Source organism: Suricata suricatta, chromosome 7 (assembly GCF_006229205.1).
Source record: "Suricata suricatta isolate VVHF042 chromosome 7, meerkat_22Aug2017_6uvM2_HiC, whole genome shotgun sequence".
In the NCBI taxonomy this organism is placed as follows: domain Eukaryota; kingdom Metazoa; phylum Chordata; class Mammalia; order Carnivora; family Herpestidae; genus Suricata; species Suricata suricatta.
The window spans coordinates 8931366-8943338 of record NC_043706.1 but is presented as its reverse complement, the minus strand read 5'-3'; the positions used below and the strand labels follow the sequence as shown (position 1 = coordinate 8943338).

The 11973-nt window shown below is 54.5% G+C and overlaps 1 protein-coding gene across 2 annotated transcripts in view; it reads left to right on the top strand.

Moving 5' to 3' along the window:
* Positions 1 to 775: 775 nt before the first annotated feature.
* E2F3 (E2F transcription factor 3) overlaps positions 776 to 11973 on the top strand; it is a 79558-nt gene continuing 68360 nt past the window's right edge. Inside the window, exon 1 of one of the 2 annotated variants that reach the window (XM_029944340.1) lies at positions 776 to 1159. In XM_029944340.1, coding sequence (XP_029800200.1) covers positions 776 to 1159 — 384 coding nt within the window. Of the gene's footprint in view, positions 1160 to 2128; positions 2368 to 11973 lie in introns of those variants that run through there. The other variant, XM_029944341.1, reaches the window with a different exon arrangement.

The following is an 11973-nucleotide window of genomic DNA, read 5'->3' as shown; positions in this document are numbered from 1 at the left end:
GCTACAGACCAAATTGACACGGAGTCTGCAGGGCGCTGAGCGCCTGCTCAGGTCAGCAGCCCCCGCCCTGCGCGCGGGCGGGGACCGGGCGGAGCCTGGACAAGGCGTGGCTTTCCGTGGGAGAGAAGGAAGGCTTTTGCCCCACCTCCTACAGACCCTGCTCTCCCCTAGCCAATCAAGGACGCCTATGCAAATGAGGCCCCTGTCGCCCCGGTAACCGTGATGCAAGACAGCCAATGGAAACCTGCCAGTCGCGGCCCTGCGCCATGATTGGGACTTAAGTAAGGAGCTAGAGGCCCAATGGGCTGTGGGAACGGTCCTCGGCGGGTTGAAGGGCGGGGATATGCAAATATGGTTTGAAAAGCCGGCGGGAAATCTGAGTTTCGCGGGAGGACCTTGGCGCGTAAACCGTATCCCTTCATTCATTGTCAGCAGCAGCTTCCTGGAGCCATTTTTCAGCTGCCGGCCGCAGCACCCGGGCTGCCGCCGCCGCCTCGCAATCCGTTGCATCGGCCGCCCCCGACGCCTCCATCCCCCCTCGGGGCCCGATATCCGTGCGGCCGGGACCCTCCTCTCTCCAGAGCCCCGATTATTTTTGGCCCCCGGGGCCGGTGCGGTGCGGAAAAATAAAAAGAAACGAGAGAGAAGGGGCTCGGAAGCGCCGGGCGGGGAGGAGAGAAGGAGGAGAGACTTGGAAACTCCGACTGCAAATAATAAAAGAAATTGAAAACAATACATTAATATACCATAGCAATAAAAAGAGCAGGAACGAGAGATGAGAAAGGGGATCCAGCCCGCCCTGGAGCAGTACCTGGTGACCGCCGGGGGTGGGGAGGGGGCGGCTGTCGTCGCCGCCGCCGCAGCAGCCTCCATGGACAAAAGGGCACTGCTAGCCAGCCCCGGCTTCCCCGCCGCCGCCGCCGCCGCCGCCCCGGGCGCGTACATCCAGATCCTCACCACGAACACTTCCACCACCTCCTGTTCCTCCTCCCTCCAAAGCGGCGCCGTCGCCGCCGGCCCCCTCCTCCCCAGTGCCACCGGCGCGGAGCAGACCGCCGGCAGCCTCCTCTACACCACGCCGCACGGACCCTCCAGCAGAGCCGGGCTGCTGCAGCAGCCACCAGCGCTGGGACGCGGCGGCGGCGGCGGCGGCCCTCCGGTAATGCCCTCCGGTTCCCACAGTCCCCAGCCCGGGCGGGAGGGGGGCTCGCACCTCGCGGGGCGGTGGGCGCGCTGCGGGACGGCGCAGGGCCAAGCGCCTCGGGCCTCGGCGGCCTCCCCTCCAACGGGGCTTCATTGTTAGCCTCGTGCACTGCCCCCCTGCGCCCGGAGGGTCGGGGGGCTGCGCCAGGCGCGTGGGGCAGCGGGGATTGCCTTGGCGCGGACCACGTCAAACACTCCGAAACTTTTCGCGGTCCCCCCTTCTTTTCCTGCACTTTTCCCTACCCCCACCCTCCCCTCCCCTCCAACTCGAAGCTTCCTCTTTCTCGGGCGTAGGAAGGGGTCACGCCCCGGATGGAGAAGGGGGTGGGGGGAGGGAGTAGTGAACTGGGGAGTGGGGGACTCGGGGCTGGAAACCGGGGGACAGGTGGGGTGATCGCCCCCCCGCGACGGCCCCACAGGCCCGCTGGCGGCCAGGGGTCTCTGAGGCGTGCTCGGGGCGCCGGGGCTCTGCCATGCTGCGCTTGACACATTTTGGGATCTGGAACTCCCCGCAACAAAGGGGTGGGGGAGGCTGAGAGGGGCGGCGATGGAGGTGGGGCTGGAGGCCGGGTGCGAGCTGGGGCGTGGGCTGTCTCGGGGGCTAGGGACTCGCGGGCCGGCGCCCCGGCCTGGGCGCATCCTGGCAGTGGCAGCGGCGGCGCCCGCGTGGCCTGAGCGCCCGGGCCTTCCTCGCCGCGCCCCGGGCCTGCCCTTGACCCGCCTCTCCCCTTGCCCCTACCTTCCCCGCCCTGTCCCCCTCTCCGCCCCCCGGTGACGGAGGGCGGGGGCAGCCGTGTTCCCGTCCCGCCGGCTGGGTCTGTCCCTCTCCCCGGGACCCGCCGGTGACGTTTCGCACACGTGCGCGGAGGACGCGCCTGTGACTGGGGAGGAGGCGGCGGCGGGAGGGGGCGCTGGAGGGGGAGAGGGGGGCACCCACTTCCTCCTGCTCGCCGGCTCCCTGGCCTGGGACGGTCCCGGCGCCCTCGCACCCGCCCCCGGCACGGCCACCCTCCCTCTGCTCTCCCTAACCCCCCTTCCCCACCACGGGCGCCCGCCCTCGCCCGGCGCCACCGGTCTGCTCGGCCCTCCGGGCCCCCTCTCCAGCCGGCCCCCCCCACCTCCCCCGGAGCCAGGCTGGTTTCGGAAATGCCCTTACAGCAGCAGGTTAGTGACCGGGACCGCTCGGGGGCTGCCGCCGCCGCGGGGGGCTCCGGATTCTGTCGGGGGCTGGAGCCGTGGGGGTAGGCGGTTGAGCGGGGTTTTGGAGTGGGAACGGGGGGTTGGGTGCTTGAGGGAAATGAGTAAGCAAGAAAAATCTAACTAAGTAAATGCCCCGGCCTCCGGTTCTAGGAACCTCGGGCCGGGAGTGTCCGCCCCAGGGGGTGGGTATGGTGTTTACATGTATTTTTTTCCTCGGGGGCCGATGGATGGGCGATTGAAAACCGGAGGGGGGGCTTCTCGCCAATGGCCGAGTTGAGCTCTGTTTTCTGTCTTCCTTCCCTTGTGCTGGAGGGGGAGGGGGGCGGGTCAGAGGGTAGGGTGTCCGTAGGATTCCCAGGCCACCCGACACCCCCTCCCTTTGTCCCTGTAATTTATAAAGCGCCTTTGAGAGATGATTTAGGTCAGTATGCGGCTTCTCTTTTTGTTGATACTAGAAAGAAGTGTGGCCCGGAGGTCGCTCCCCTTTCTCCTTTTTTCTCCTTCATTCCCTTCCTCCATGCCTCCTGTCTTCTCCCTCGTGGTGAGGCTTGGCCCCCGCGAGGCTAGAGACGAAGGAAAGTGAGATAAATGGTGGATATATACCAGTCGTTGACCTCACCTTGTCTCAGTTCCAAGTGGGCTTATTTTTTGGAGAATCAAGGTTTTGCAGGAGTCTTTAAGAAAGTCAGCGCCTAGGCAGCCCTTGGGGGAAATGAGGTGGGTCTTGGAATAAGGAAAATTTCTTATTCCCATAGTCTTTCCAGTTTTCCCATGGTTGGATCTTAACTGCTTCCCAGCCCCAGAGATACTTGCTGTGGATGTGTGATACTGTCGCCAGCTCATGGGTTTTAGTGACAAGGGTCTGCCAGCAGGGGGGAGATAGAGTACCTACTTAGACACACTGTATCCAGTATGCTGATCTCAGTCAGAAGAATATTCTGTGCTTTTGGCGTTAAATACTGTTACTTGACCCGACCTAAACATGTTTGGATATATTTTAAGCATGTTGGCCCCTTACACAGTTGTGTTACTATGTCATAAACCGAACCCGAGACAACCAGCCATTGACATAATTCTTGGATTGGATTCAGATTTATGGTAGAGCAGTTTTGATAATGGGAAGTTATGAGACCACCACCAGATTGCTGGCGTTTTTTTGAATCTTCGCCTGCTCCTGGAGCTTCCAGAACTTGTCTAGCCAAACTTCCAAGCACTTCATCGTATTTAAAGGATAAAAATTCTGCTCCCTGTCTTCCAAGTGCTTGCAAAACTTTATCTTATTTTGCCACGAGGTGATTACTCCAAAGTCATGAGCGCTGAATGCGAAGTGTGATATTTGTCTTATCAAAATTGTATCCGACTTCGATTTAAGTCTTGAAATTTTGGTGACCTTCTTTCCCTAAACCGGGAACGACAGCATGGGGATAGCTAAGTCATTGGCTGAGCAAAGAGACCATTTAAACACTCTGTGTTCAAGAAAAGGTTTCGAACTCTGTTCAGGAGGCCACAGTTTCAGACCCAGCAGGGTCCAGTTCTCAAGAACATCTAAGAACTTAATAGGAGCAGACCCTTACCTTTCTGGGAAGAAAATATGAGTACTACCTTACTGGCCGGATTGCCTCTATCATTTTACAGGTTTCATGGTCTTAGACAAATAGCTTAATGTCTCAAAACAGGTTTCCTCTTTTGTAAAGTAGGAACAGCAGCAATACTGACGTTAAGGTTCTTTTGAAGGGTTAAATATGGTAATCCATGTAAAACACCAAGCACGGTGCCTGGTGAATAGTTTAGAGACCCAATAAAACTGATACTCAGAAATGTTACTTATTTTATAACTTAGAGCCACAGTGTGGGACCTCCTGCACACTCCTCCTTTGTTTACAAGTTTTCTAAAGTGATTTGTAATTACTTATACCCAGTTAATCTGGGTTTTTAAATGCACAAAACATGGCTGTTGTAGCAATGAGTGAAACGGGCATGTCAGTAGGACAGCAATATATGGAAGTGGTGTTGAACTGCTTGAGCATGATCTTGTGCCTTGGGTTGTGATAAATTTAGATCAACTCATCCTCACTTTTTTTTGCCTGGACCACACTCCTCCCGGTCGCCACGGACCCGCTAACTTTTGGCTGCAGTCCGCGTTGCGGGGTTTTTGTCGAACTGAGCGCTGCGTCGCCACACCAGGTCAGAGGCGCAGGCGCCCGGTAAATTCCCGTCCAGGTGGCGAACTTGCAGACGGAAGAACCGTAGTCAGGAGTGCTATTTTCTGGAGCAGAAAGGGCCTTCGTGGTTTTCTGCCTCGTGGATGAAATAATTTCCTCCAAGACCTAGAGAATTTGGGATCTATTAATGCAAGAGACAGTGGCCTTTCACATCTGATTTAATTTAATCCAGTCACAGCGGCCTGCTGATTACACTTTGCGAAAGAAGCCACAGTGCTTGAAATTTGTGTGTACGGATGAAGGAACCATAGGCGCTGGAGAGCTGGCTCTGTGTTTTTCCTTGCAAGAATAAAAGAAAAATGCTGGGTTCCTGTGGTTCTATACTCAATAATCTTGCTTCTGCTGAGATATATGATTGATGCCAAGTTTAAACTCGGAGAGAATTTTTAGTCGCTACATACCCCAAAATGGAAGTTTTAATATAATGCAGTGCCCAGACGCGGGCTCCTCTGTAATCAGAACCCAGGGCACCACTCTAATCATTCTCCGACACAAAGCACCCTCCAGTGTGGCCCTGCGAGCTAGGGAACCCAAGCGCGCAAACAGGAAAGGATTTTTTATTGTTGTCGTCGTGTTTCTGTAAGTCGTCACCCCCGTGTACTACTTGGAAGGGTAGATTCGGAGATTAATGCTGCACTGTGTAAAGCTGCCTTGAAAACAGAAAATAATACTCAAAGCTTAGACCTGAATAAAAAGCAGCACCTGGAGATTTAGAGGCTGTGAGGGGAAAGTTGCTTTTGGGCTTGTTTTTCAGAGCTGTAATGCAGCCGTTTCCTTTTAACTCTTCTGTCTTTATTGCCTCCCCAGAGATCTACCACCCACCCCTTTAGCCCCTTCCCGCAGGACTGGGACCCATTTGGCAAAGCTTCAGATAGTCCTTTTCTGGCTGGTTTGCTGATTTCATGGGAGTTACATGTCGTCCACTCTGCCGGGCCAACCAGCTCCCATTCCTTGTTGAACTACCTCTTTTCTCACTGGCTTTTAAACCAGGGTGAGTGAAAACCAACACTGGCCCATGCTCGTGATACCCAGGCCCGTGTCGGTGCCCATGAAATCACCCCAAAGAGCGTACTGCACAGAAGTGGATTTCAGCTCTTAAGCAGATCCTCTGTTTCCATTGGCTTTTTAAAAGAGGAACTTCTGAATTCTTTGAGGTACGAAGTATGCGGTTGAATGCATATTTTCATGCTTGTTCTCAGCTTAAAAATTGTATGTTAGGGACCACAGTTACAATGGCTAAGAAGCCTTTTTTTCTACTAATCATTTTTCACGGGACTAAGAAGGGGCGATAATTAGGAAAGCAGTAAATGTAGGAAACCACTAATGGTCTCGCCTTCCTCCTGCTCTGATCCTCTCCTTGGCTTCAAAGAGCGACTTGGAAAATGTATCTTAACACCAAGAAACGTTATACAACAGAAGGCTCGGAGGAGCAGCAGCAGAGATGGGGACCAGAAGCTCGCGAGGAGGGTTCATAGAGAGGGATAGTGCTCAAAGATTTTGCTCCAATAAGAAGGAAATTGGGTTATTTTCTGTTGTCACTTTGGCTTCAAACGCTTCCCTCCCGCCCCCCACAAAGCAGTGTGTTTTTAGAACTCAAAGAATGTACAGGTTACAAGAGTGCATTCTTCGTCTTCCTGGAGCCTTAACTGGGGGCAATCTTGGGGCCATGGTGGCCACAGTCGTCTGCAATACCACTTTGAACAAGAAGTGATAGCGCCCACTGGTCGCCAGATTTTATCACAAAGCCCGTGCACTGTGCTTTGCTGGGGAGCCTGGGCAAAGCAGGCCGCTACTTGGATTTGTAAAGTGAGGCAGGGGGCTATGGCAGCTGGAGGGTGATGGGAGAATTGACAGCTGATGGAACAAGGAGGGAGTAAAAAGAAAAGTAACGTTGACCACGTTGACCCTTGAAGAGCATACACACACGCACGCACACACTCAAAAATCTGAGTAGAGCTCTTGACACCCCAAAACTTAACTACCAGTAGCCTACTGTTGACCAGAATTAACACAGGTAACACATATTTTGCATACATGTTGTTCACAGTGTCACAATAAGGTAACCCAGACAATAGAAAATGTTATTAAGAAAACCACAAGGAAGAGAAGATACACTTAGCAGTACTGTTTTAAAAAAACAAAATCGTCTCTCATACCAGTGACCCATGTAGTTCAAAGCTGTGTTCAAGGGTCAACTATAACCCATTTCATTCTGCTTTCTGTTGCTGTGGCCCAGCTGTCTGGGGCTCTCTGTAGGGTCCAGGCAATATTCTTAGAACTTGACCGTCTCTTAAGAATTTAACACTTCAGGGTAGCGTAGGCAACAATTGAGGATTCCTGTGGTCTTCGTGTTGAGTCCTAACATTGAGAGCTGTCTCACCCAGGCCCCTTCGTTTTGCAGGGGAAGGAATTAAGCCCCAGCGGAGTTCAGTTACTTTCCCAAGGTCACAAGCTAGCTAATGGCAAAGCCAGGACTGAAACTGGACACTTTGAATTCTTAGAGGAAGCCTCATTCAGCAAGAGAAAGTTAACCACGTCTCCTGTGCTCTAGATGAGGAATTTGGGATGTGTAGAAAACTCCCTTTAGGAGTGGTCCCATTTCTTTAAATGTGCACCCGTGGCAGTGACCTTTGAACAGGGGTCTTGGAGTAACAGCCCATTCTCAAATATTCAGGATAAGCAAAGCTCTTTTAGATGTTAAATGGAAGGGATTTTTTTTTTAATGGAAGAGATGATGGACTTGTATAAAAACCTGGTAGTGGTTTTAAAGTCTTGTTGATTACAAATTTGTTCTCTGTGGACGGGACATTGCCAGGTCCTTAAAAGGTGAAACGTAGACTTCATGGAGAATAGAACCTAGAAGGATTTCTGAAACTTGGTTCAGGACAGGGGCGCCCGGTGGCACTCTGCTACTGGCAGTTTTATCCTGGGCCACCCACACCCTGGTGGCTGGAGTGGTTTTCACAGGTCCCCAGGTGCTTGGCCAGTGACACAGGATTAGCTGCTCTTCCCACGGGAGACTTCTGGTTTAATAAAGTGGCTGGCCAGTGAACTCTTGCAGACAAAGCCACCGTCCCCTAGAACCCAGGACTAATTTCATTAAAATGTCTTCTTTTATGCGTGGAATGGAGAACGCTTAAAAATAGAATCCGGTCGAGCCCTGAAGCCTAAAAGTGAAACATAATCTGAGGAGGCTGCGGTTCCTCCCGTCAGGGGCTTGGGTCTGTGGCTTGTCTGTAATCCACAGGGCAGGGGGAGGCCGTGGAGAGACGTGGCCTCCCAGCCAGGGGGCAGCAGGTAGCACGACGCCAGCGGTTGTCATCAGTGTGACTCCTTTCCCCAGAAGTTTTTGGTAAATGGAGCCCGTCTTTCAGGGAGCGAGGAGCGAATGCCCTTGGTCCCCTCGGCCAGCTCCTGCCTGTCCCCCCCCCCCGCCCCCCCCAGGGCCTTGTGGCTCCTCCAGCAGGCTCCTGCCTGAACTGCTGAGGAGGGCTTCTCCACGCTCTAGTTTCATGACCCCAAACGCGGTGACTCCTGACACCAGAGTGAACTCTGAGCCTTTAGGGCTCAGCCCTCCTCTGCCCTCTGCCACTTCCGAGGCTCTAGAGAGAGAAAATCAGAGCTGTGGCCCTGTGGCCCCAACCACCATCCCTTTTGAGCCCGTCTGCATCTGGAGGGCCTTCAGAGAGCCGGGGGGGGGGGGGGGGGGCTCAAGGGCACCAGAGCTCCCCCTCCCATAAAAGATGAAAAGGAAGGGGCAGCTGAGGATGAGGGTCAGACAATCGAGTCTGGAGACCAGGTGCCCGGGTTCTAATTCTGGCTCTCCCTGCCAGCCGTTTGGCTTGGGGCTTACCACCTGTTCTGTGTCTTAATGTCCTCACCTGTACAATGGGTAGAGGATCCCTCCCGGGGTTGGGGGATGGGACACTAGCCCTGTGTTCATTTAAACCCGGTTCCACCTCTACAGATGGAGGTGATGGGGAGGAGGGGGGAGGCACGGGGCAGCTTTCCCCCCCCCCCGACGTAGCTGTTAGGATCCGTATCTCTTTATAATAAGCTGTGCGCTTACTTGGGAGAAGGAACAGAAGAATAATGCTCATCATAATAGTACTAGCAGTAGTAATAGCATCGTGACTAAAATCTTTATTTCTGTGATTAAATATGTTAATAAAGTTGCACTGTTGACATGAATTGCACTGTTAACATGATTTCAGTCTGCACAGCAAACCGTGGCTTAAGACTGAATGGCAGAAATCGGGGTGTCTGGGCGGTGTGGAGGCCGGGTCTGTGTAGGGGGTGGGAGGGGAGGGCTGTGTTGCTCTCTAGAATCAGGGAGCGGGTCTCTGAGCCTCTGTTTCCCCTTCTTGGCTCCCTCGCAGTCCTCGTTTATTTGTTAGGGAGGTAGGTTCCTCCCCCTCTTCCCTCACCTCTCCTGCCTGGCTTCTAGAAGGATGCCAGAATTGTAGCCTTCCCGGGCTGCTTCTGTGACGTACCAAATTAATTACCGCCTCTTCCCGAGCGTTCAAGGTAGGGACGGTGAAATCTCGCCTTTCCCGTTCTGCCTTCCCTTCCTCCCAGCTCGGATCTGACCTGGCGGGGAGAGCCTGCGGTGGCCCCTCCGGTGCGGCACTTGCTCGTGGGCTCTCTCTCCTCCTGGGCCTCACCTCTCTTGCCGCGCTCCTCCCCCTGGCCCGTCAAGTGCATCTCCCCGTAGCCTCCTCCTCCTCGGTGGCCTTGACTGTCTCCAAGAAGTCGGTCGGTGGTGTTTCCATCATGTAAGTCCCCTCAGTGCCTCCGACCCCGGAGACTGGGGTATTTGAGAGGTGTGTTCGTTAGACACCTGTCGTGTGCTTCCGCCCTGGCTGGTCCTGTCGGGGATGCAAAGAAGTGTGAGGTGTGACCCGCCCACTCACGCGTTTACAGTCTGCGTGGGGAGACAGGCTTTAAACACAAGGTGATTGGCAAGCAAGACTAAGCAGGAGTCGGGAGCAAAACAAGACCCTTCTAGTCCTCGGATGCGCGGAGCCGATGAGCGCCCACCAGGCCGTGAGAGTTGAGGGGGCCAGCCTCCCGCGGTCCCCAGTCTCGGAGCTCACTAGGGTGCACACCCGAATCATCTGGGCATTTTCCCAAAAATACCCAAAACTCGGGGCCCACCCAGATTAATTACAGTCTCTGGGGGTGGGATCCCGACATGGGTATTTTTTTTTTCCAAAGTGTCTCAGATGGTTTTGCTGTGCATTCTCAGCCGGAGCCCCTGTCTAGGTGCAGATGGAAGATGGAGGGGATTGTTCACGGCTGGGGAAGCATCCTGAGGCAGAGGTAGGGAGCAGAAGACAGGTCACACAAGGTGAGACCATTTGGACTGAGATCGCTATGGGGGGAGAATAAAACCTAACATTGGGTATATTAGTAAAATTGGAGAATAGGGCTTGGCCTTCCTAGGAGGGTCAGGCAGAGAGTTCTTCCCTGCGGGGGGCGTGCAGGGGGAGGGGATGTGCGGGCTATGCTTGAACAAAGCCCTATCAGGAGGGGGCCGTGGGACCCTGCCATTGGCAACGCCTGCCAGGGGGGAGGGCCGGCCCTGCGTGTTGCCCGTTCTTCAACCTTAAAACGCCAGAAATCTCCCAGTTTTAAAACGTTGGCTCGATTAAAAAGGAAAATGTGCAAGCCAAACAAAATAGGTCTCTAGGACAGATTTGGCTTAAGGGCTACCACTCAGCAGTCCTTGGTCTGCGGGATAATAATAGCTAATGTTTATCGAGTGCCCACGCGAATGGAGGGCACTAAATTGAGTGCTTTGCGCACATTAGCCCATTATCCACATAACAACCTATGAAGTGGGCATTATCAGCGTGCCTGTTATACGTGAGAAGACCCGACAGCGCGGGGTCAAGGGGCTGGCTCAGGGCCCCCCTGATGAGTGGGGCCACCGAAACAGAACCCAAGGAGCCTGGCTCCAGAGTCTCAGCTCATTCCTGGATGTTACCCTCTGTGGTCGCTGCCACTGTATTAATTATATAGGAGAGACTCAAGATGTCCGTCAGAAAGAAAGAACCCAGGGTTTTCCCAAGCTCACCTGATGATAAGAATTGCCGGTAGCACTTACCCCACGCTCTGCCTCTACCCTCTTCAGTTAGAGAAACACCAGGATCTTCTGATCTCCTGGGAGCCTGGCAAACTCAGCTTGGGTGGGGGAGCACAGGACAGGGCCCTGGAGCTGGGGCCAGCCAGGCGGAGGCAGCAGCTGCCTGCAGAATCGGTCCTGGCATGAGGCTGGTCTCTGTTCCTCCCTCCGGGGGAGGGAATAGCCCGCGGGCCCTGGGAGAATGAGCCGGGTGCGCTGGTACCCCATGCCCACCCTGGCGCCAACGTCTGTATTTCCCGGTCGTTGCTAAGGCAAACTGTCTGCAGGTGCGTTACCTAAAGCGTAAAGTGGGTGATGCAGGAGGGAGCTCCGGAGGCACGGAGAATCTTGGCACATGCCAGGCCGGGCACAGGGCGACTCGGTGGGCTGGACACCCTCCCCATAGGGGACTCACTTTGCCTCGTAGTAGGAAGGCTCTGCGCTCTGTTGGTTCGAGGCCCACCTGGAACAATTTGCCGAGTGGACAGAAAGCCAAGAAATTTTCCCCTGGGGGAGAGAACCAGGTCACACCATGTCAGGTATGGGCGCCATCGACGGAACGAGCCTGGAGCAGGCGAGCAGCGGGGACCGTGTGGAAAGGGCGTGGGGGCAGGGACAGGCTAAGACAAGAAGGAAGACTTGAGCCGGTCCCGACGGCTCCCTCTCAGGGCTTCCTGGATGGCCGCGGCCGAGCGTGTCCTTGGCCAGATGGTTATTTGGTAAGGGCTGGTTGTGAGTGACGCCAAGGCCACCCAGCCTGCTAAGAAGCCAGCGCCACGGACCGGAATTGTGGCTTTGACGTAGAACTCATAGTGCAAGTCTCCGTGAACAATGGCAAACCAAAGACTGGTCTCTGTAACTTAAAAAAAAAAATTAATGTGGTGCCACAGAAACCTTCACATTCTTTCCTCGTCTCGCTGTGTAATATGGGAACGAGACAGGTCCGTCAGGTTGATTTGGGGGATCAATGCTGCCAGGGCTCACAGACACCGGCCATCGGATGTTATTTATTACATGCTCTACCAGGTCCGGGCCTGCCTCCTGGTTGCTTCGAGAAAGCCAACGGTTTGCAACCTTTCAACGCCCAGAGCCAGCTAGAGTCAGAGCGCTGTGCGTAAAGAAAGGTCACATAATTCCATCCTGGACTAAGATGGCTCTTTGGACCGTGATCTCCAAGGCTCTCTGATTTTGCTGATGACAAAAAACAAAACAACAACAAAA